Here is a 23,804-nt window from a genome sequence, read left to right as displayed (position 1 = left end):
TAAGATCCCGATCCACGAAATTCCCCCGAGATCCACCCTCTGTGTAACTGCTGGTCGCGCCACGAGGGCGTTGTGCTGGCGGCACACAGGGCTGGATGTGTCGGGACACACCGGAGGACGCCTGGCTGAATGCCGGTGCTGGAGGTCCTCCTTGGGACCAGCGAAGAGCTGCGGCCCCAGCGGAGGCTAGAGGGTGCTGTGCTGCAGGGAATGGGTGGCCTCCTCCCTCCCCGCTCAGCATCCTTCCTAAGGCAGGTACAATTCTTTGAGGTGAGATGGAGAACAAGGTGCCGGCTGCAGTCACCAACAGCCCCAAAGGCTTTTTCAGCCTAAAACGCCAGCCCCGTCTAGCTTACTGTTTATCCCCCAGGAGATGATGCTGTGTGGCTTTCCTCGGGACAGGGCTTTGTGGTTTCAGGGCCGTGGGATGCAGCAAGGGGAATTCTTGCTGCGCCGTGCTCCAGGGATGTGGCCTGCGGGCAGCTGCTGTTTGCATTTTGGGGCTGCCGACTGCTGGTCCCGTTTGTTGCCGTGCAGATGGGGCAGCGCAGGAGGGTTAGGCTGGGAGATGGGAAAGCGGAAAAGGACGTTGGAGAACAGATAAAGTATTAAAAAGGATGCATGGAAAAGCAAAAAGGAGGGGATAGAGACAGGAGTGGGGGAAAGGAGTGAGAAAACGGGGAGCAAATTAGAAGATGAAGCTGAGAATGGAAAAAAAAAAGAAAAAAAAAAGAATAGAAGAAGAAGAAAGAAAACAGGATGTGGAAACAGCGCAGAGGATTGCATCCACTCCTGTGTCCACTGAAGGGCTGCGGACGTGCTTGGCAATGAGACGGGAGATTTCTTCGGGAGAAAACCGAAGGAGCTCTCCCCCTGCACACCCGGGTCTCTCAGCAGCTGAGGCTGGGAGCCCTCGGCTGGTGGGGCAGGAGCGGCTCCTGCTCGCCCAGCCGAGGTGGGGCTGATCTTGGAGCCCAGCAAAGCGCAGAGCGGATGAGAGGCGAGGGCGGCACGTTCGCCGGGGCCGTGTTTGCGCGGCGCCTGGCAGGCAGCTGCAAGACCGGGCAGAACCGTGACACGCTCCCAGCCAAGCTGCTTCCCGCATCCATGGCTGCTCCCTGCAAAAAGCCTGCCGGCTAACCGCAGGCAGCCCGGCGAACGCGCCTCCTGCGTGGGGCTGCACGTGCTCCTCAAAGCACGGCCCCGCCGCCCCCACGCTGTGGCTGTGGGGTCGCTGTCCTCATGGCTGCTCCGTCCGTCCGCCCGCAGCAGGCGAGGCAGCGCGTAGGCACAGCCAGGAGTGCAGGCGGAGGTGTCCTTGCACGGCCGGCTCTTGCAGAAGATAATCTATGGGAAAGGAGACGCGGATATGACAAAGGAGAAGGGAGACCGCAAAGGAACCCCATCTCGCAGCAACCCTAAAGGGATCGCACCCACCGCAGGGTCACGGGCAGGTCCTGGGCTTCCTGCTGGGGACTCAGCCCTGGAGCCGAGGCCGCTCCACTCCTCCTGCAGCCGCCGGGAGCACGTGGGGTGCATGGGATGTGCGGGCAGCATCGAGTGGCTCGCGGGGCACGATGGCAGGGCGGCAGGAGGGAACCGTACAGCGAAAATGCCTGGAGGGGGGTTGATGGCAGAAGGCAAACTGGTTAACACCTCGGGCAGAAACACGCTGAAACGTTTCTCAGGATGTTTTGACACCTCTTGTCACTGCGGCGTGGGGAGCAAGGGACGGTTCAGTGGGGACAGAAGCTGGCAGGGACAGGCAGCCTGTTTACAACGGGTTCTTTTTGCAGTTGTTTCCCACCTCCTCCGTTCTCCCAGAGCAGTCCAGGTCTGAGGTCACTCTGGTGCCTGCAGGGGCCGAGGTAGAGGCATGGGACACACGGGGAGCAGCTGTGCAGGTGCTGGAGCACTGCCCGGTGTCACAGCTGCCACCACCACGGGTGTCACCGCTCCCCGAGCCCCGGTAAAGGCTCTGGCAGAGGCTGGACGAGGTCAGTGGTGCGGTGGCAGTTCCCACAGAGAAGGAGGGATGATTGCAGAGGGTGCGTGGGGCATGACTAACAGGCTGGGTGTCTTAAAAATATATTAGTGTAAAGCTCTGGGCAGGAAGAGAGAAACGCCTTCCTGCCTGGGAGACTTTACAAGGGTCTGGTACTAAGCTGAGCTCTAGGAAATGTTCTTCGGAGGAGCTTTTTGAAGCAGCCAGGGGATGGGTGTGCACTCCGGCCTCTCAGGGCACTCTTGTTCCTGCTGAGGAGGCTGTCAGTGCTCAAAAACTTGTGTTTGCTACTCAAAACTGTACGGAGGTGCCTGGTGGGCTGTGCCTCGGGTGCGTGCTGACCCTGGGGATGGCTGTGGGTATCCGCTGCAGAGGGTCTGGACACCTGGACCAAGCAGCAGCCCGGGTCAGCGCTCACACGTGGCTTTCCTGGAGGACACACGTCTGGCCCGGAGTTTGTTTTCGTTTCCCTTTGAAAAGAGGAGGAGCTGTGGGAGAGGAGGAATGGAGCGGCCGAGCCGGCTCTGCTGGACGCAGACCTCGGTGCCAAGCTCCCGCTGCGCTTTCTGCCGCGGCCCCAGAGGCTGCAGCCCACGAGGCCGGGCCTCTGGAGCTCCCCACCGGCACAGAGGTCCTCCAGGAGCCCTGGCACGGGGACACGGGTGGCTCCTGGTGGCCTCCGAGGGCTGCTTTGGGCTGCAGGCCCCGCGTTTGAGGCGTGAGGCAGGGATCTGTGCCCTCCTGCTGCCACGGCCGTGGATGCGGCCGCTGAAACACAGCCCCAGAAGCCCCACACGTGCCCCTCCTCAGGAAGGAACAAAGCCCGGAGCTGTGGCAAATCTCACCCTGCCCGGCTCCGGGGGGGATCAGAGCGAGTGGGAGGCACGGGCAGGGGGCGAGGCGGAGCCCCCACCTCCTAATTATGCTCCGAGATAGGAGATCAAAGGCAGCTTCATGAAGGAACGAGGCCCAGGCCCAGGCAGAGCCTCTCCCCGCGCGGCTGGGCGGGCGGCAGGGAGCGGGGAGCGTGCCCCGATGAGCACAGCGCTGCTCAACCAGCCGGTAGGGCAGGTTGGGGCTCCCTGCGCACGCTGGGGCTCATTATTGCCGGTACATATTCATACGGCATTAGCGCTCTGAGGCCCGGGGTGCTGGGTCAGGTTGGAAGCCGAGTCCCGCAGGAAGGGAGGAAGGCCCTGAGGAGGCGTGCGCTGGGAGCACGTGCACCAAACCGACGGCTTTGAGCAAGGAGAGGGCCTGGGCCAGCAGGCGGGGCTGTCCCTGGCCACAAAAACCTCGGTTATCACGGGAACGGGGACGATAAGCTTATCAGGCACACAATTTAGAGTTTCACGTCAAGGCAGGCGCTCGGCGGGAGCTGCGGGGGAAGAGCAACTAGGCACGGCTTATCTGCCTCCGGCATCTGCTCCGCGCTGGGGCCCGCTGGGGTCACTCGCGCCGCTGGTCGATGCGCGGTTTCGATCGCGCGTTGCGGCACAGCGCCATCGGTTCTGGCACGGCCCGGGTGCCCCTGCCCCTCGGGCACAGAGCAGGCACGCAGGGCTGGGATGTGCCTTTGGGATGGGGCAAATAATCGAGCCCTGTCCTCGCCCCCAGCCCCTCCAGCCCTCGGTTTCCCGTCTGGAGATGAAGGAACACCTTTTCTGTCGGAGATACAGCATGCCTAAATCCTCGAGGACTGCCAAGCACTCGAATTCGGAGAAGGGGTTATATAAAGGTGCTTATTTTAAGCACCTTACACGGACACACCGGCTCTAATCTGGATCTAATCTTGTTTATCGAGGTTAGAGCAGAGTTAAACTGGCTGGGATCTCATCTGAGCTCTGACACGATCAGCAGTGGGAGCTGAGCAAAACTGAAGGGGGGGGGTGCTGCCCTTTGCCTCCTTCCTTTTAATTCACGAGGTTTTTCATACCCCACAGGGAACTTGTGAAGAGCTCTCCATGCCCCGAGGATATTCAGTGTCTAGGTTTCTTCAGATAGTCCTGAAATTCCTGGTACCTAAGCGTTAGCATCACTGTAAAGCCCGATTTACAGAAACCACTGACCTTTTCGTGGAAAGGGCAGAGGATTTGGAAAGCTTTTCTTCTTCTAGAAAATAAACAGAGGAGTCGAGCCAGAAGCAAGGATTGGCCTGGCTGTGGATGTCTTCGGCAGCCATCGGAAACCATGAGCTGGCACCCAGACGGGAGCTGACGACGTCGGGGCAGACGGGGCTGCGGGAGGCTCGAGATGCTGGCAGCGAGCGCCGGGTTATCCTGGTTAGCAGGATTAGGATTAGGGCTGGGGCTTAATCCCCTGAGGCGGCGCTGCAGATTGCTTGTCCCTGCTGCTCGGAGGGACAGACATGTGGCAGGGCAGAGGCTTCATCCCACGGGGCAGGAAAGCTTCCCAGGACCTGTGCTGTGGCCTGAGCCACAACTCTGTACGGAGCTGCTCTAGGAAAGGGATGAGCTCGGTGCTGGGCTGAGGGAGGAAAACCACATCAGGAATCCCTCCTGGGTGTAACGCTGCCCTGCTCCCCAGATAAACCTAAGCCATCAAACTCCTTTATGGAGGGATTGCTGAAACAATAGGGCTGTCCACCCACACGAAGATCCACACGGGAGGGGTCTCTGGTGGGGGGGAAAGGTCCCGTGGGTCAGAGGGGAGTGCCCGTGCCCGGGGGTGGCGAGGAGGAGTGCGAAACCCCAGTGATAACAGCGCGACCCCTGCAAACGTATCGGCCCTCAGCCGAAACCCGCGGGGTTTATGGCCCGGCAGCTGGCTGGGCGCTTGAGCAAGGAGAAGGCCGGGGATTGACAAGGGGAAACAACTTTGTATGAGCTTGGAAATAAAGAGGATTGCATCACAGGAACACGCAGCCCCATCACGTATGTTTCTCTTTCTCACCCCCCCGCCGGGGCCCAGGGCATTGGCTATCTGCGCGGCTCAGAAAGAGTTACAGCGCTGCTCGGCTTGGAAGGTCTCCACGCGGAAGAAACCAAACCCAGTGGTAAATCCTGCTATAACAAGGCCTAAATAGTCCCTGCAGAAGGCAGTGAAATTATGCCTGACCTTCGACCTACCAAACCCTTTCAAGTAGAGCCATCCCTTGCGAAAACTTGGCGGCTGCGCGCAGCTGGGGCGTGGTGTGCGCGTGGGGGGCTCTCTCTGCTCCTCAACGCTTCCCTGGGCTTCACAGGTTGCTTCTCTCTCTTTTGACAGCCAGTTCATCCCTCTTCCAGCCAGGATCTTCCAGCACGGCACCTTTCCAGCCCCAGGTGCCCCCCTACCCTCTCTGGGATCCCTCGTCCCCCCGCAGGTCCCCCTTCGAGGAGCCCCTGGTGCTGCCAGGACGGGGGGTCCTGCGGAGAGCAGAGCTCCGGCTGCCTCCCCCGCCTCCGTTTTTAATATCCTTTCCCATGCGTGTCAGTAGGGACAGCGGCATTTATGCCCCAGGGGACAGAAGGAAAACATTCCGCTTTCTGTTTTTAGAAAGGCTGCTGATTTTTCTGCAGCTCCTTCTGGGACACAACCAGGCGGTTGCTCCTCAAAAGGCAAAACAAACACCCTTGGCCTAGTTGCCTGCGTACGGGCCTGGGAATCTTGCCCCGTGCTCCCCTTCCGACCTTGTTTCCCGCTGAACACAATAGCAGTAATTACCCTGAGGCTGAAGGGTTATTCGAAAGCAAGCTCAGTGTCTTGTCCACTCTCTCCTTTCCAGCTGCTGTTTCTCCCTTCGCTGAGCAAAACGTTCGCTGGTGTTTCCATCGATAACTGATGGAAATTCCACCGCCGAGCTTGGCCGTGAGATACGTGCGTGCTCCCTGCCTTCCTCACGCCCTGGTGCTCCAGGGATACGTTCAAAGGGTTTATTTACGGGGGTGGGCAAGCTCCCTTTGCGTGGGGCACCGCTTGGCTGCGCCTCACAGGAGGCACAGGCTGTGTCCGAGGGACGAGGCGGCTGGATGCTGGAGCGGGGATGGAAAATGAGGTGGAACGGCTGATCAAAGTGCACGGCACGTGGCCGGGCTGCTGAGCTCGCTGCCGGCTGAGATTGCCAAGTTGCCAGAGCCAGAAATGGAGCAAGACTCGGGAAGAGTCAACATGTAACGGTGGGCAGCAGCAGGACTATCTGCAGCAGATTAGCTAATGCTAAAACAGAGGGTTTTGCAAGAAGAGATAAGGTCAACTTCACGTTTAGGGGGGATAGGAGGAGATTTCCAGCGCGGAGGCAAATGATCCTGCATATTTTTACTGTGTGGTTTCCTGTACCCTCTTCAGAAGCGTTTGCTGCTGAATATGAATTCAGCCTGAGCGTGCTTTAGCCCGACAGTTTCTGCCTTCCCGGGCAGAGCTCCCCACGTGGCACCAGCTCTGGAAAGCACGGCTGGGCTTTTCCAGCACGGCCTCCCCTGGGGTCTGGGCTGGACAACGCTCAAAGAGGGTCTTGTTCATGGCTGAGCCAACAGACGTGTGGTGCTGCGCTGTGGGGCTGTCCCCGACCTGGCTGCAGGCTGCTCCGGAGGAACTTGGGCTCCTTGGGCTGATCTGTGCGTGGTGGTGTGGGATGCGCCCTGAGCTCCAAAGTGCCCTGCAGGAACATAGGGGAAGCCCGCCCAGGGAGAGAAAATGTGCCCTGAGCACGCACCCTGTGTGCTGAGTGTGCTCCCCATGCACTCTGAGTGTGCACTCCATGCACCCTGAGTCTGCATCCCTGTGCTCTGAGTGTGCGCCCTGTGCTGAGTGTGCTCCCCATGCGCCCTGAGTGTGCATCCATGCACCCTGTGTGCGCCCTGTGCACTTTGCGTGTGTACCCCAGGCACTCTGAGCGTGCACCCCATGCACTGAGTGTGCACCCTGTGCACTCTGAGTGTGCATCTGTACACCCTGAGCGTGCACCCCATGCACTGAGCGTGCACCCCGTGCACCCCGAGCGCGCACCCCACGCACCACCAGCACGCCCCCCCACCCCCGGAGCGCGCACCCCACGCACCCCAAGCGCGCTCCCCGAGCTCATTAGCGCCTCGCTCGGTGCTTCCTAATTAACCACCCCTACCTTTGAAGCCCGACCCACGGGGGCAGAGGCGGCAGGGCTCCGGAGGGCTGTGCCGTGCCGTGCCGGTCCCACCCCGGGGGCGGGCGGCGGAGCACGTGAGGCCGGGCCGGGCCGTGCCGAGCCGTGCCGGGCCGCCCCGAGTCACTCCCCGCCCCGAGCCCCGCGGCGGAGCGGAGCAGGAGCGGCTCGGCTCGGCACGGCTCGGCTCGGCACGGCTCGGCACGCAGCATGGAGCCAGCAAGGCGGTGGCGAGCGCTGCTCCTCCTGGGGCTGGGGCTCTCGCTGCTGCTGGTGGTGGCCGGTGAGTGCAGGGGGGGCCCGGGGGTGCGCGCAGCCCCCCGCAGGAGCAGAGGGGCCGGGAGGGACGAGCTCGGGGCCGCAGCTCGCTCCTGGCTGCCGAGCCGGGAGTAGCCGAGCCGAGCTGGGCCGTGCCGTGCTTTCGGGCTGAGATAAGCGTGTAAACAGCTGCCCTGGGAGCGGCGCGGCACGGCACGGCACCGGGAGCCGCGGGGAGAGGCAGCGCCCTGCGGGTCACCGGGGGTTGGGCGATCACCCAAAAGGCTGACCCCCAAGGGTTACAGTGGGGTGGCTGACCCCAAAAGGCTGACCCCAAAAGGGCGATCCCGAAAGGCCGACCCCAAAGATTGACCCCAAAAGGTGACCCCAAAGGGACGGGTGTGAGCAGGGAGCAGGGGAGCGAAGCCCCCGCGCAGGAGGGCGCCCGTTCGGCCCTCCCCGGGCAGCCCTGACCTGACCCCCCCCCAGCCCCGCCGGTTTTCGGAGGATGTTATTTTTGCCTTCCGGCCAGCCTGTGGGTGCACATAAGCAAACATTTCCAAAAGCGGTGCCTGAGCTCTGTGGCCTTGGTTCCTGGCTGTCCGGGCCGTGACAGCTCCGTCCTTGACCTGAGAGATCCGTGTGTGGGGAGGATGGAGATGCTGAACCGCTCTGCCGCCGGCCCTGAAACGTCCCAAAAAGTAGGAGCATCCAAAACGTTTTGCAGCACTGGAAAATGTGAGTGGCGTGCCTCGCTGCTGGGCGAGGGGCCGGCCGGTGACACCCGCCACCCGAGGAATTATTCCTGGGAGGGGAGAAAAGAGAATCTGCTCCCTCGGAATAAATGAAGTATAAATCTAGCACCGGGACCCCTCCCGTCCCAGCCCTGGGAAGATATGCAGGGAATTTTACGCCGCTCGCTCCTTTTCCCGCAGATGTCCCACCCCAGAAACTCCCCCGTCGGAGCGGCGTGCGCGAGGATGCCGGGGCGCACACGTCCGCTGGCACGCCGTGCTGCAGGAGGCAGCCGGCTCCTGCTGCTCCACACAGGCAGCTCTGTGCGCAGGGGGTCCTTGGGATGCGCCCAGGACCTGCGGAGGAGTGTGGGGCGAAGGCATCCCCACGGAGCAGCCCGTGTAGGAGCTCTCTCCTCCCGCGCCGTAGCTCATGGCAGCGCATTGATGGAGCATGAGGTCATGCAGAGCTGGCTGGGCAGCGCAGGCAGCGACTTGAACCGGTGCCCGAGGTTTTCTGCCTCCCAAGGCTGGGCTAAGGGAGCTCCAGCATCCTTTTGGAAACCCTCGTGGGACGCCCGGGCCCCGCCTGGCCTGCCTGCTGCTGGTGCCTACCCTACAGTTGCTGAGCATCGGGAAGAATAGGATTCCTCGGAGCAGCCCTGCTATTAAAAGGCTAATGAGTAGGAGCTCGCTGAGTAGTAGCTTAGGCTAATGAGAGCCTTGCTGCTTGGTGTGGGTCCAGGCAGCAAGCCCACAGCTCATTACCTTCCACCTTCTCCGGGGCATGCAGGTGGTGGGGGATCGCTGCTGGGTCTCCACCTGAGTTGGAGCTTTGCTCCGACTCGAGCGTGGCACCGAGCAACGTGCTGTCCCTGCGCTTGGCGTGGGGCTCTTAAGGTTTTCAGGCAGCTCTGTGGGAATCGGGTCGAGGTTTATGGAGAGCGTTGCCACCCTGCAGCTGTTTGGGCAGGATAGATTGGGGGTGGGAGGAATTTCCCCGAGGCCATGCGGCACCCTGCGCTTCCTCCTCTCCAGCGGCTGTGAGCGCAGGCACGTGGCTCCCCCTGCGATGATTTTTTTGTTTGTAAATACTAACTTTGGTTAGCAAAACCCAGCAGGGTGACCAGCCCCGTTCCCTGGCATCATCCTGTCCTGCTCATGCCCGTGCGTGCCCCAGCCTGGCCAGCCCCGGCCTCCCGGCACCGCAGCCGAAGCAGGCAGGGCGCTGCGGGCCTGGGATTCCCCTGGGCGCTGGGCTGACCTTCGGGCTCTGTCCAACCACTTTTTCTGTGCACTTTTTTCCTGATGGCTCACGGTGACACGTGGCTTTGCTGGCAGGTGATTTCTGCAACGTAAACCACTGTCAGAACGGGGGCACCTGCCTGACCGGCATCAACGAGGCCCCCTTCTTCTGCATCTGCCCTGAAGGCTACGTTGGGATTGACTGCAACGAGACAGAGAAAGGTGAGGCTCAGGGAGGGACCCGAGTCCCCGTCGCAGGGGCTCTGTGAGGTGCAGGGGACCAGGCAGCCCGCAGGAGCCTGGCAGCGTGCCCTCCTCGTGGCCCTGTGCCTCCAGCCCTGTTGCATCCTCAGGCACTGAAAACACAGAGGATGCTCTTATTTTCCCCCTGTGCCCATATAACATCCCTTTTTACCTCCTTTCCCCTTTCCCAGGCCCCTGCCACCCTAACCCTTGCCACAACAACGGCGAGTGCCAGTTGGTCCCAAATCGAGGGGACGTCTTCACCGACTACATCTGCAAGTGCCCCGCGGGGTACGACGGGGTGCACTGCCAGAACAGTGAGTACAGCAGGCTGGGGGGCTGGGGGGGGGCTGGAGGTGGCAGCTCAGGCACCCCTGGACCTGCTCCCAAGGGGATGTGGTGATCCCGGTGATGTGACGGGGCTGCCCCAAAGCTCAGCCTGCTCCACACATGTTACCAGCCCTGCGGCCAGCAGGGACACGGCTTGAAGGAGAGCTTCAGGCTGTGCCAGCAGGTCTGGGGGAACCTCGCTCTGCAGACACCTCTCTTCCCGGGGCTGGCTTTGGGGTCACCTCCTGAGCCCACTCTCCTTTGTCCTAGACAAGAACGAGTGCTCCTCCCAGCCCTGCAAAAACGGAGGCACCTGCCTAGACCTGGATGGCGACTACACCTGCAAGTGCCCTTCTCCCTTCTTCGGGAGGTCCTGCCACGTCCGTAAGTTCCTGGCACCCCTTGTCCCCAGGCAGGAGGCAGACGAGCCCCTGGTTCTGCTGCCTGGTCACGTATGGCCCCTGCTCTCCCTCCCTCCCTCCCTCCCTCCCCGCGCCCCCAGGCTGTGCCGTTCCCCTGGGCATGGAAGGAGGAGCCATCTCGGACGCGCAGCTCTCGGCCTCCTCCGTCCACTACGGCTTCCTCGGCCTCCAGCGCTGGGGGCCGGAGCTCGCCCGCCTCAACAACCACGGCATCGTCAACGCCTGGACCTCCAGCAATTACGACAAGAGCCCCTGGATCCAGGTACCTATGGGAGGAGCGGCGAGCAGCCCCGTTACCTGCTGCTGCTGGGGTTTAGCACGGTGCCGCCTGGGGCACCGCGTGTCCTGGAGAAGGCGGTGGGCACCCGGCGGGGTGACGTCCCCTCCTCTTCCCAGACCTGGGGCCAGGGGGATGCAGGGCTTTAGCACTGAGGAACCCACGGTGCCCAGGTGTTCCTGGGTGTGATGCTGCCAGGCTGGGTGGTGCCGTGGGTGCAGACCTCACGTCCCACTATATTCACCCTCTTGCTCCCCCCCCCAGGCCAACCTGCTGAGGAAGATGAGGCTGAGCGGCATCGTCACGCAAGGCGCTCGCCGCGTGGGGAAGTCGGAGTACATCCGCGCCTACAAAGTGGCCTACAGCCTGGACGGGAGGGAGTTCACCTTCTGCAAGGACGAGAAGCAGGACACGGACAAGGTGGGCTGAGCGGTGGGGCTGTGTGCCCAGTCCTGAGCTCGGGGGAGTGCTTCTGACCCGGGTCAAAGCCACGTCGGGGACCCTCCGAGCAGCGTGCCGCACCGCACGGGCGGTTCGGGAGTGCTCTCCGGCTCTTTAATTGACCGTAATGAGCACACCCAAAGAAGCAGGGCTGATTTATTCAGGTCATTCAGATAACATCTTTGTAGTTAACGTGCTACAGAGGATGTGGGCACGGCCTGGAAGCGCCAGCAAATAACTTGCGTGGCTCTGGGCTGAGCGTGAGCCCACCGCGTATCTCGGTCTCGAGTCACTGAATGCAGCACTTTTTTAGGGGAACTGCCTCCTGGCTGTTTTTTTGTGCACCCAGGGAAAGGCTGGGAATATCTGCCTCGCTTTAAACAAAGAAAAGTTTATCTCATCTGCACAGTGCTGGAAAAAAAAAAAAAGCATGGAAGCGTGACCTGACAGCACGCTGCGTTTTGAACGCAAACAAGCACGGCAGCCCTCTGCTTTTCGAGCGCACGTCGCGATTTGGGGAGCGCAGCTGCAGGGAGTGGGGGCAGCTCTGTGCGGATGAAGCACGGAGCATCACGTGGCAGTGCTGAGAGCACTGGGGCTGCTGCCAGCTCGTGCGCCCTTCAGGGGCACAATCGATGAGCTCAGGTTCCCCTGGTTCTGGGGAACAGACGCCGAGGTCTGTCCGTCTGGTGGGCAAGGGCTTTTAGCGGGTGCTGGGGCGCCCACCTCCGCCTGCTTTTTCCAGGTTTTCCAGGGGAACGTGGACTATGGCACCATGCAGACCAACATGTTCGACCCTCCCATCACGGCCCAGTTCATCCGCATCTACCCCGTGGTGTGCCGCCGCGCCTGCACGCTGCGCTTCGAGCTCATCGGCTGCGAGATGAACGGTAAATGCGCGCCGTGTGCCGCGGGGAGGTGGCTCTGTGCGGGCTCCGGGTGCCGGGCAGGGGCTGTCCCCTCCCCAGGGACCACGGGGCTGGCAGGGGGGTTCAATCCGGGTGGGTGTCGGTCTGGCTCCACTGCTGACGCCTCGCCTCGCCAGGCTGACCCCATGGTCACTGCAGGGAACGTAGGACAGGGTGTCCCCCCCTCGTACCCGTCCTCGTCCCTACTTGGCCAGCGAGCACTTGTTTTTCTCAGGCTGTCTCGTGATGCCTGGAAATCCCCACGGGAGCTTTTTGGGAGCGCAGGCTGTTAATCCCATCAGCTCAGCCGGCTAGTGCTGCGTTCTCACGCTGCTAACACCTTCCCAAGCTGTCCCAGCTCACGGCTGGGGTTTTTTTTTATTGTTCCCCATCCAATCCCTGACCCGGCTGCTTTTCCTGCCGGAGAGCTTGAAAAGCTACCGAAGATCAAAGTCCTGTGGGAAACGTGACTGATGATTAGCCGGAGCCCTCGGCTTTCCCTTCTCCTCCCCGCATTCCTGCCCTGCTGCACGTCCCAGGCAGTGCCTGGCACAGCCCCGAGCGGGGCGAGCGTGCCGGGCTGGGGCTCGGGCCGCATCCTCTCCCTACCCAGGTGCGGTGCCAGCTGCGAATTCAGCGCTGAGCTCTGTCCTCGTGCCGGGCTGTGCTGCCGGGCTGTCCACACGTCCCTGCAGCAGGAGGCACTGTGAGGCAGGGAATGGCTCGGCACCGAAAATACCGTCCTGGCTGCGGCCGGGAGCATGGGCGAGCTGCCAGCCCCACACATCCCCGGTGCCGTCCCGTGTCCCCGGTGCCGTCCCGTGTCCCCGGTGCCGTCCCGTGCCCAGCTCTGCTCTCCGTGCCTCCGGGATGTGCCCTCCGGCCCCGCGGGGCTCTGCCGGCTGCGGTGGGGGTGCTGGTGCTTTGGACTCTTTCCCTTTCACCGCCCGCATAAACCGTTGTGTTACAGTGTATTTCAACACGGCAGGTTGCTCGGAGCCTCTGGGCATGAAATCCCACCTGATCCCTGACCAGCAGATCACAGCCTCGAGCGTCTTCAAGACGTGGGGCATCGACGCCTTTACCTGGCACCCCCATTACGCCCGCCTGGACAAGACGGGCAAGACCAACGCCTGGACGGCGCTGCACAACGGGCAGGCCGAGTGGCTGCAGGTGGGTCTGCCCCCAGGCTGGGGGGGGGGGGGGCTTACGGCAACCCCCGTGGGGCCCTGACCCCCCCTCCGGACCCCGACCCCTCAGCCCCAGCTCCTCCTCCCTTCTGTTTTGCAGGACAGCTCAGGTCTGCATTTCCATTCCCAGCCTGGAATGGGAACAAATAGTTTTGAAATTTCCTTCTCGGTTTCCTTTCCTCCGCTGTTTTTATACTTTTCACATGATTTCGTGACATAATAGGACAAAGCAGTTTAGATATTTGTCCCACTTTTTCTTTTATTTGGGAAATGATTAAAAGCAGCTGCTCCTCAGCCCTAAATCAAGCAGCTGGTGGAAATGCCTCCTGATGGGGTCGCAGTGACACGCTGCCGTGGGCTGTAGCACTGAAGGCTGGACGTTTGGGTACGTGCAGATAGGTTTACATTTACACTCATATATATAAATATACAGCTACGTATGGCTAGGACTGGCCTGAAGGAACAGAAAATAGGAGCTAAATTAATGAGGCTTTCAGCTCGTTTGCTGCGTTGCCCCGCGCCGTGCCAGCAGCAGTAGCACAGCGTGGCAGAGCAGGAGGCAGAGCAGATAGAACAGAAACCACCTCACTCACGGCCCAAATGTCAGACCGCGTTGAACCGCGTGTTTCCTCAGCCAGAATCGCTTTCTGCTGGAAATGCATTTCCCCTGGGGATTCTTTATTTTTATGCCCGGAGAGCTTGGCCATCCTTCCCACAGTGACCTTTTCAGCGAACGGTGCGTAAGGGGCAGCAGTGACGTGCGGGGAGTAGACCCCTGCCCCACGGGGGCTGAGCTGAGGCAGCTGGGCTTGTGTCTCGTTTTGGGTCGCTCTGAGGGATGCTGCGAGTGTTAAAGGTTCAAATATTTCACGACAGCATTTTGTTAGCTGCTCTGCCACCGGGGAAGAGGTTGAGGGGTGTTTTCTGTGCTCCGGCCCCCCGGGAGGTGCGGGATGCTCTGGGTGGGAGCGCTGCTGCCCCGGCAGGGCTGTGCCAGCCCCGCTGATGTGCGGCGCCGTGCCCGACCTCCTCTCTGTGCCAGATCGACCTCCGGGACCCGAAGAAGGTGACGGGCATCATCACGCAAGGCGCCCGCGACTTCGGCCACATCCAGTACGTGGCAGCCTACAAAGTGGCCTACAGTGACAACGGCACCTCCTGGACCGTGTACCGGGACAGCCAGACCAACAGCACCAAGGTGAGGGGGCGGCGAGCTCCCGGGGCTCGGGGACGCCTCGGGGTCGGCTGGCACAGGGGAAATTGGGGCTGGTGGCCGGGGGGGTCCCCGCGGTGCTCACCCCCACCCTCTCCCCCCCCCCCAGATCTTCCACGGCAACAGCGACAACTACTCGCACAAGAAGAACGTCTTCGACGTGCCCTTCTACGCCCGCTTCGTGCGCATCCTGCCCGTGGCCTGGCACAACCGCATCACGCTGCGCGTCGAGCTGCTGGGCTGCGACGAGTAGGCGCCGGGGCGGCGCGCAGAGCACCGACGGGGCTGCTCTTCCCCGCCGCCCGGCCCGCGCCCTGCCCGCCCCCCCGCACCTCCCGCTCCCACCTCAAGCCTCCCTCTTCCCCCTCCCCGAAAATAAGTCGGAGGCGCTGCCTTTTGCCCTGGCCGGATGGGGCTGGGGAGCCTCCCCCCGCCCTGCCTTGGTGCTGGGGCTGCAGCACTGCACTTTATGGGGCTGTCGTGGGTGGGATGTGGGGATGGGTCCTGCTCTTTTGCCCCGTGAGCTGGGAACGAGGGGCCCTTCTGCAGCTGGGGCTTGGCTGTAGGACCCCCCGCAAATCCTGGAGCCAACTTTTCTGCCCCTTTTTGCTTCTGCTTCCAGCAGCGAGGCTACAGCCAGCAGCAGCGCCCTGCCTGCGCCGCGCCAGAGCTCAGGGCTTGGCTGTTTTGGGGGGGACCAAAAACCAGCCCCCTCTGTCCCTCCTGCTCCCCGCACAGCTGCACGCAGGGGGCTGCAAACCCTCAGCTGGGTCCCCCGTCCCTTTTGCAAGGCCCCGAGTCCCCTTGCCGGTGGTGTCAGTGCCGCATAGTGCGAGAGGAGTGATGAGATGGGGGAGAGGCTGCTCCTATCACAAAGTGCCGCGTCGCCTTGGCCGGCAGCTCTGCCCCCTGGGTCTGGCTTTTTGGCAGCCGAGAGCCCTCCCCAGCCCCCAGCCAGGCTGTTTTCCCCAAGGGAGCAAATCCGGGGGTCTGCGGGGTGCGGGTGGCGGGGGCACCCTGCCCTCCTAAGGGGGGAGGTCTTGGGAATTGTTTCTCTCCCCTTCGATCACATTCCCAGGGTGCCAGCACCAGCGTCCTCCAAGCCTTAGCAGTGCCACCGTCCCCTTTTACTGGGGGGGCTGCAGGTCCCTCGCCCCCAGAGCCAAGCAGTGGCTGCCATCTGCAGTGGGAACGGGGAGCTGGGCACGGGGTGCCGGGAGGAGCAGCGGCAGGCGGTGGCTGAACAACCCAAGTGCAGTGGGCAGGCAGCCGCATCCCTGACCCTTTTTGTAACCTGATTTTTCCCTTTCTGTGCTGGGGGGGAGCCTCACGGTGCTGGAGCAGTCGGCAGTGGTAGTAGGAGAGGGGTGAGAGCTGGCACTGCCAGGCAGGAGCATGGCCAGGGGCTCAGGGCAGCGGCAGGACAAGTCCTCACCTTGGGGCCGTGTCCCCGTGGGCAGCACTGGTGGCGATGCTGTCCCCGTGTGCTGGGACGGGAAGTGGCCGCGGGGCCGGGCTGGCTTTGGAAAGCACCGAGGGGACCTGGCCGGTCTGGGGCTGGCCCTGCTGGGGTGTCACTGACAGTATTAAAACCAGCTGAAACTTCGGGCCGTGTGCTCGCTGCTCTGTGATGCGGCTGGAGGGAAGGCGGAGGGGCCCCGGGGTGCCCCAGTGCCCAGGGTACCCGGGCTGCGCGCATCCTTCCCACGGCCTCCACCCCTCCCAGCTGCGGCAGCCCGGTGCTCGCAGCTGGCCCAGCGTAACGGGACGGGACGTGGGGAGGGGAAGTGGCTATCAGCACCCCACACCCTGCGTATCCTCCTTTGGCTCTGATCCTGGAGCAAATCCCCCACTGTGAAGCGAAACTGGCTCTTGGAGCGAGAGCTTTGGCCAGGGCTGCGCGCAGGGATGCGGCCGGCCGAGCTCTGGGGGGGTGGGGGATGGAGGGTGCCGGATGGGGACCCTGGGCCTGGCGGGGAAGGCACCGAGGTGTTGGGGTGGATCAGCTTTGCTTCCTTCCAGAGGTTTCTGCCTCACTGGGCAGGGACCCCGAGGCTGGCACGAATGGCCCTGGTGCCACCTGCATCCCGCCACTGCCCCGCTGTCCCCGCAGCTCCTGAACTCACCGCAGCCCTGGCTGCTCGGTGACAAATCGGTGACACAGCCAGAGCGGGGGGGGACGCGCTGAGCTCCGCTCCCACCCAGACGTGCCCCCCTTATCTCCGAGAAGCTGCGGCAGCGATAAGGGCAGCCTGCTCCAAGGCAGGCCGAGACAGCCCTGAGCCGGGGGAGGCTGTGCGGGGAGGACGAAGCGAGCCAAAGCCACACGTCGGAGCAGGGGACGCGTCCTCCACACCCCGTCACCGCTGTCCCCTGCCACCCCCACCCCGCTAGGGGAGGCCGAGCCCCTTCCCAGCACTGCGCCGCTTCCTTCCCCCTGCAGACCACAGGGCTGCCTTTGAAGAGGGCGAGGAGGGCCGGGGCACCCTGCTCACCACGCGAAGCCTCTGTCGGCTCGTCCCTGTCCCTCGGATGCTCTTCCCGGAGGCAGGAAGGCCGGCACGCTGCAGCCGCGGCACCCCGCTGCCTGCTGACCCCGCTGCCGGTGCTGCCAGCTGCCCGCGAGCCTGCTCGGCAGGAAGCAGCCGCAGGGGAGAGCATCCTCTCGCCTCTGCCCGGAAAGCCCAGCGCCGATCGCAGCCTCCTCCGTCCTGCCGCGGGTGCGGGTTTTCCTCCCTGCTTTTAGCCGTCAGCAACAGGTTCCTGCTGGGAGCTGAGACGGGTCCCGTGCAGGCGGCGTTTCGGAGAGAAATCCCCAGCGGGGCCGCGCCGGAGCTGTCAGCCCCTGGCTTTGAGGCGGGCGAGCCGGGGATGACATTTTTATGGCTCCTGTTCAACCCGCAGCTCGGCCAGCCCCAAGCACGTGCCCGTCCCACATGCTGCGGGCTTGGATCTGCCCTGACCCCGCGCGGCGCCGCTCACCCCGCAGCCCAGGGCCGCCCTCGGGGGGCTCGACCCAAAGCCCCAGCAGAAAGCAGGGCTGGGAGCATCCCCTAAGCACCGACAATAGGGTGAGAGGAGGGAAGGAGCCCAGGGGATTCACCAAACAATCCCTCTCCCCTTCTCCTGGGGCCGTGCGGAGGGATGGCTCGTTGCAGGGCATTTCGGGCACCCTGCGGCTTTTTCCTCCTCTCCGAAACAATGGGGCGGCCGCGCCAAGGAGCAGCGTGCCCCGGCGGGGAGGGGACCGTCCCCGATCAGATCAGATCAGACGCTGGCTGGGACGTGGGGAGGCACGTCCCGGAGCCGCCGTGCCGGGAGATGTAATCGCCCCCATTGTGGGCTGCGGGGCAGCGCGCTCCGGCTGGCAGGGCGGGCGGCACGCCGGGCGTCACGCACCCACGGCTGTCCCTCGCCAAAAGCGAGCTGGCGGTGCCGTGCATCAGGGCCCCGTGACGGTGCTGGGGGCAGGATGTATAGGATTACAGCCAGCACGGGGGCTCGGTGTCCCCAAAATACCCGTGATGGCCTCTGCGTCCAGCCAGAGCTGCTCGGCGAGGCCGCCTGAATGCAGGCCGTCCCTTTTTTTTTGGGGGGGTTGGATTTAATCTCTTACTTCTTTGTGATTAGAGAGGCAGATCCGAGCCGTGAGACCCCAGGTCCCCCAGCAGTCCCAGTCACGCTTCCCAAGGGGGTCGGGGCAGCGTGGGCCCGGCGGGCTGGTGGCAGATAACGCCGTGTCCCGGCCGCCGCCGCTCCCTATCAGCGTGCCGCCGGTGCCAGACGGGCTCAGGCCCGGGGCCGCCAGGATGGGGTTTCCCATTTATTTTCGCACGCCTTGTTTTCTTTCCGGTTTGACGCCGTCCTGAGCGGCGGCAGGAGCAGGGCCCGGGCCCCCGAGCCTCATTTCCTCGCCATAAAACAACAAAGCGCAGCGCTGGGCCGGGCCGGCGGGGCACCGGGTCAGGCCACACGCTGCTGCTGCTGCTCCCGGGTCCCGCCGGGCGCTCGGCCACCCCCAGCCCTGGGACGGCAGCCGTGCCCTCCCGAGGGACAGACCCAGGGCTCTTGGAGCTGGAAGGAGCTGGGGTTGTGCTGTGGATGGAGGTGCCCCAGCGGATGGGCTGCCCGAATGTTCTGGCCCCGTCTCTGTGTCCCGGTGCAGAGCCATCACTGAGTCGCGCTCTCCCAGCTCTGCTTTGCCCTCCTGGCCTCCGGCTGAGCCCCGACGAGGCTGAGCCTCGTGGCTCAGTGCCTCCCCTTGACCCCAGAGCACAGACACCCCCGGAGCTGCCTGTTGCCCGCATGACATGCTCGTGGAGCTCCCACAACGTGCTTGTGGCGCTCGTGGAGCTCCCACAACGTGCTCGCTTGGCACCACCGCCGCCCACAGCCAGCCCCCACGTTGGGCAGCGGGATGCCTCCTCTCCCCGCGCACATCTTTGAGCAGGACACAGTGGGGCTCACCCCCCTCATCTCGGCATCCCCGACGGGGCACCCCGTTCCCCTCGGCTCCCCCCACAAGCCGGGGCGATGCCGTCCCGTTACCAGGCGGGTGCTTGGCGAGGGCACGGCCCCGGGCAGGGCGCGTGGCTCCGGCTGGGGCTGGAGGGCGGGCGGGGGTCTCGGGGCACCCACCCCTGCTCCAGGCCGCGAGCAGGGGGTTGGGAGAGGCGTGTGTTTCCCTTTAAGAGGCAGGCCCTGGAGCTGCTTCCTCTCAGCCTTTGCAAGAGCCCCAAACACACCGCACCGCCTGCAGCCTGCCCGCTGCCTGCCGCTGCTGCCCGGCGTGAGTAGGGCTCGGTCCCGGGGACGGGCGCGGGGCGGGCTGGCACCCCGGGGTGCGGCACCCGGCGGGGTGCGGAGGGCCGGGAGGGCTGGCATCGCTTTGGGACTGCCGGGCATCAGCGCCGAGGCTGCCGGGCATCACCACGGAGGCTGCCGGGCATCGCCGCGCAGGCTGCCGGGCATCGCCGCGGTCGAGGACGCCGGCTCGCCGTCGCGTCCCCACGCCGCCATCCGCTCGCGGGCGGCGAAGAGATTTGGGATGCAGCGGGGCGAGGTCCGGCGTCCCCGTCCCAAGGTGCGAGGCTGCCGGTGCCTCGAGCCCCTGCCGCCGCCCCGCCGGCGCTCGGCAGCACACGGCGGCGTGCGCATGGCCGCGGTGCCTCGAGCAGCGCCGTGACGCCCCGCTCGCACCCGCCTCGCGGCCGGCACCGGTGCCCACCCCGCGCCCTCCGTCCTGGGGTCACGAAGCCCTCGGGGATGGGGGTTTTTGGGGCTGGCTGTGCACGGGCTGCACCCGCAGGGTGGTGGCACCGGGCGAGGAGGAGAGCCCGGGGTCCGGCACCCCGCGGGGGGAGCAGGGGGCTGCGCGTCCCGGCCCCGGCGGCGTGGCTGGATGTCACCGCTGTCCCCAGCCCGGTCCCCGCTGTGCCAGGCGGCCCCCCCCGTGCCCTCACCTTGGGGCACCCTCGTGGTGCTCGTAAACCTTGTCCGAGCGGGGGGCGCGGGTGTCACATCCCTGCCTGCTTTGGAGGGGGGGCTGCGGAGGCTGGCCGGGTGCCGTGCCCCCTCTGCCGGCTCCGGGGAAGGCTGCAGGCCGGCAGGTAGCGATGTGCCTGGCCTGGGGGACGCCGCGCTGGGCACCCTTGGGTGCCCCTGGGGGCCGAGCTGGGGGCAGCGACCCCGTAGGTGGGTCCCCGGTGCCGTGGGGCAGCCGGGCTTCTCCCGGGGGACGTGGGTTGCGGTGAGCTCGGTGTATGGGGACAGCCCCCGCTGCGTCCGGGGCGGGAAGCGGCACCCGGCCCTGGGGGGGGAGCTGGGGGGGTCTGCGGCCAGGCAGGGGGCTGCCCCCGCTGCCCCGGCCCCGCACAAAGCCGGGCGGCCCCGAGCTCTCCTCCCCTGCTCGGCTGCACGCTCTGCTGCCTCTGTAAGCTGAGCCTGCCGCCCGCAGCCGGGCTCGGCCGCCGTGCTCCCCGTGCGCCCCAGGGGAGGTGTTCCCAGTGCTCCCAGTCCGGAGGACGCCCTGGGGTCCTGCTTTCCCTGGCGGGTGCTGCCCTGTTCCCTGCTGTGCCCCCAGCTCTGCGGGCTGGCCGAGCCGCGGTGCTGGTGGCAGTGAGCGCCCCGTCGTGCCAGGGAGCACCGTTCCTTTTGGGGTCACCCTGCAGCGTGTCGGGTGGCCATTGTGGGGGCTGTTAAGGGGCTGCTGGGGTAGCGCCGGTGCCTCTCCAGGTGCAGCCCCAGTCCTTTCCGTCTCTGCAGCCCGGGCTCAGGGTCCAGCCCCGCTGCCAGCCATGCTGCTGCTCCCGCTGCTCCTCGAGGCCACCCTGCTGCAGCTGGCCAGCGGCTCCTACCACCCCTTCTACAACGGCTTCTACTACAACCACGTCATGAACGACAAGGGCAACGGGCATGAGAAAGGTACGGCAGGCACTGGGGGGGCTGGTGCAAGGGGCTGAACTGCCCTCCTGCCTCTAGGATGGGGTCAGCACCCACGTTTTCAGGGGTACGCGGGGCTGGAGGAGCACTGGGGGTGCTCAGAGATGCTCAGAGGTGGCTGGGGGGAGAGGTGAGGCCCAGCCCGTGACATCTTCCCTCCCTGTATCCAGTGGCTTACTTCAACGGGGCAAAGCTGGTGGTGGAGACCCCCAGAGACCCCGTTTACAGCTCCAGCGGCGCCAACGTCACCCTGCCCTGCCACTACCGGTTCGAGCCTGACCAGGAGGGCAAGCGCAAGATCCGCATCAAGTGGTCCAAGCTGCGGGACGACTACACCAAGGAGCAGGACGTGCTGGTGGCCATCGGCAAGACCTACATGGCCTTCGGGGACTTCCGAGGCCGTGCCCACCTCCACCAGGGCGGCCGGCACGAGGCCTCGCTGGTCGTCAGCGACGTGCGCCTGCAGGACGACGGCAAGTACCGCTGCGAGGTCATCGACGGGCTGGAGGACGAGAGCGACGTGGTGGACCTCCGGCTGCAAGGTGGGGACGGGGCGCGGACCGGCGAGCGGGGACCCCTGCGGGGCAGCGAGGTGTTTGGGGGGAGAGCCCAGCCGGCCCCCGTGGGCAGGAAGGGGCTGGGGTGTGCGGGGTGATCCTCGGGGCTCAGAGCTCTCTGGGATGGGGGTTTTTGGGTTCCCGTTGTCCAGCTGTCCCTGTGATAGTGGTACGGCCAGCCCCGTGTTGGTGGTGTTCCTGCGGTCTGTGCGTCCCCGTGGTGGTGCTGTGTCCCCCTGGGACCCCTGTCTGTGTGTCCCTGGGTCCGTATGTCCCTGCAGTGGTGGTCTCTGCATCCCTATTACCGTTGTCTGAGCATCCCCACGTGTGCCGGAGCCATGCCCACGAGGGAGGTGTGTGCGTGTCCCCAGGACGGAGCCACCACCAGCTGTCCCAGTGCCACCAGATGTCGCTGGCATCTCGCTGCTGGTGGCTGCGTGCCCAGCGCAGCCCCGCCTGAGCCTGGGGCTGTGCTGCCTGGGCTGCTGCACCCTGGGGTGCTCCCTGCCCTGCAGCGTGGGTTTGGGATGGGTCGGGGACCCGTGCACGCTCCCGATGGCGTCGGGTTCGTGGGCTGCCCCGCGAGCCGGCTGAGCGCCCCGTCTGCCCCCAGGCATCGTGTTCCCCTACCAGCCTCCCCGCGGGCAGTACCGCCTCAACTTCCACGAAGCCGAGCGAGCGTGCCAGGAGCAGGGCGCCGTCATCGCCACCTTCAGCCAGCTCTTCCAGGCGTGGAGCGAGGGGCTGGACTGGTGCAACGCGGGCTGGCTGGCCGACGGCACCGTGCAGTACCCCATCCGCCTGCCCCGCAAGCCCTGCGGCGGGCTGCACCTCGCCCCGGGCATCCGCAGCTACGGCCCCCGCCACCGGCACCTGCATCGCTTCGACGTCTTCTGCTTCTCCTCCGCGCTCAGAGGTGGGTGCTGAGCCCTGGGGGGGGGGCTGGGGAAGACGCAGATGGCATCTGGTGCCCCGCTGGTGGCATCCCGTGTCCTCCCTGCCCCTTGGGGTACGGGGCTCGCAGCCCGGCGTGGATGCTCCGGGTGATGCTCGGCACCGGGGGCTCCCCCCCTGATTCCCTCCGTCCCTCCTAGGAGAGATTTTCTACCTGGAGCGCCCAGCTGGGCTGACGCTGGAGGAAGCCAAGCAGGCGTGCCAGGACGCGGGAGCTGAGATCGCCAGGGTGGGACACCTCTACTCCGCCTGGAAGTTCCTGGGGCTGGACCGCTGCGACGCCGGCTGGCTGGCGGACGGCAGCGTCCGCTACCCCATCGCCAAGCCCCGAGCCAACTGCGGCCCCGCCGAGCCCGGCGTCCGCAGCTTCGGCTTCCCCAGCAAGGGCAGGTTTGGGGTTTTCTGCTACAAGGAGAGATAAGGAGCCGGGGGAGCTCCTTCTCGGCCAGAGGATGCTTCCAGCCCGACGGTGCCTTGCACCGGGTGTTTCCCAAGGCTGTTTTGGGGGTGATTGTGGGGGGAGGCGGGGTGGGAGGCGGCTTATTTTGTTTGTTTTTTTAGGTTTTTTTTTTTTTCTTCCTTTACATTTTACACTTTCTCAACGCAGCAGGGCTCCTGGCTGGGGCATTTTGCTCCACGTACAGCGTGGGGCTGCTGCTCGGGGCCGGGGCAGCCCCTCGCCCACGCCGGCCACCCTGCCGTTCCCGGGCTGTTTCTGCCCCCTTGTCCCCGGCCACGTTTCTGCCCCCTTGTCCCCTGCCACCCCGGCTGCAGGGGACCGGAGGCACAAAGCGGGTGCCTCTGCTGCACCCCATCCCCTGCTGTGGCCCTGTACCCATCCCCGTCCTGCTGGGGGATGCTGCTGTGCCCGTCCCCACGGGAGCCCCAGTGCCTTACCTCCGTGCGCCCCGCGCCCGGACTCCGTGTGAACTCTGGTGCCTTCTTCTTCGAGCGTTTTGTTACGAAAAGATGTATTTTCCTGGAGCTCTTCTAATAAACGAGGGAGAAAGCCCCGGAGTGATGTGGCTGTGTCCCCACCTCTGTCCCAGCCTGGTGCCGTGGAGGGAGGATGTGGGGGGGTCCCCAGCAGGACCGCCAGGGTGCTGTCGGGGCCATGCATGCCTCCATCACCTCACCATCATCTCCTGGGGGCCTTCCCCTCGTAACGAGTGCTAATTAACCCCCAGGGGCCGGGCCTGGAAGGCAGGGGGTGAGCATCTGCTGGCAATGGGATTTCTCGGTGTTGGGTTTTAGCTGTGGGGTGTGGATGGGGTTGACCCCTCCTGGGCAGCTCCTCCTGCCCCAGCCCCTTCCAAGACAGATCTGGGGAGCGGTTTCTCCTTTTGGGGTCCCCCTGCATTTCTCCCTTGTCCCCACAACTGCACCCCTGGGATCTGGCTGGGGCTGGTGCATGATGCCCTGTGCAGCCCGTTTGGGTGCCCTTCCTTCCCCGTTCTCTTGCCATGGAAAACCCTCCACCAGCCCCCCCCAGACACCTCCCGCCAC

General features: G+C 64.6%; 2 protein-coding genes across 6 annotated transcripts; both read left to right on the top strand.

Moving 5' to 3' along the window:
* Positions 1-7,200: 7,200 nt before the first annotated feature.
* Positions 7,201-15,952, top strand: MFGE8 (milk fat globule EGF and factor V/VIII domain containing). 4 transcript variants are annotated; one of them, XM_048072024.2, is made up of 10 exons: positions 7,201-7,368; positions 9,419-9,544; positions 9,757-9,882; positions 10,166-10,279; positions 10,398-10,579; positions 10,859-11,014; positions 11,781-11,925; positions 12,932-13,116; positions 14,176-14,331; positions 14,456-15,952. In XM_048072024.2, exons 1-10 carry the CDS (start codon positions 7,296-7,298, stop codon positions 14,597-14,599), a joined length of 1,407 nt encoding a protein of 468 aa, XP_047927981.1. In that variant the 5' UTR covers positions 7,201-7,295; the 3' UTR covers positions 14,600-15,952. The 4 variants fall into 4 exon arrangements, with proteins under 4 accessions (XP_047927981.1, XP_047927978.1, XP_066860124.1 ...); XM_048072021.2 differs by having other exon boundaries at positions 12,914-13,116; XM_067004023.1 differs by lacking the exon at positions 7,201-7,368 and adding an exon at positions 7,936-8,081 and having other exon boundaries at positions 12,914-13,116.
* Positions 15,953-18,397: 2,445 nt separating this feature from the next.
* On the top strand, positions 18,398-23,320 carry HAPLN3 (hyaluronan and proteoglycan link protein 3). Of its 2 annotated transcripts, none has more exons than XM_048072026.2 (5): positions 18,398-19,135; positions 20,611-20,769; positions 20,958-21,329; positions 21,958-22,260; positions 22,439-23,320. In XM_048072026.2, the coding sequence occupies exons 1-5, from the start codon at positions 18,880-18,882 to the stop codon at positions 22,717-22,719; spliced, it is 1,371 nt and encodes a 456-aa protein (XP_047927983.2). In that variant the 5' UTR covers positions 18,398-18,879; the 3' UTR covers positions 22,720-23,320. The 2 variants fall into 2 exon arrangements, with proteins under 2 accessions (XP_047927983.2, XP_066860126.1); XM_067004025.1 differs by having other exon boundaries at positions 19,089-19,135; positions 20,581-20,769.
* Positions 23,321-23,804: the final 484 nt, after the last annotated feature.

Source organism: Anser cygnoides, chromosome 11 (genome assembly GCF_040182565.1).
Source record: "Anser cygnoides isolate HZ-2024a breed goose chromosome 11, Taihu_goose_T2T_genome, whole genome shotgun sequence".
Taxonomy (NCBI): domain Eukaryota; kingdom Metazoa; phylum Chordata; class Aves; order Anseriformes; family Anatidae; genus Anser; species Anser cygnoides.
This window is presented reverse-complemented; position numbering and strand designations above follow the sequence as displayed.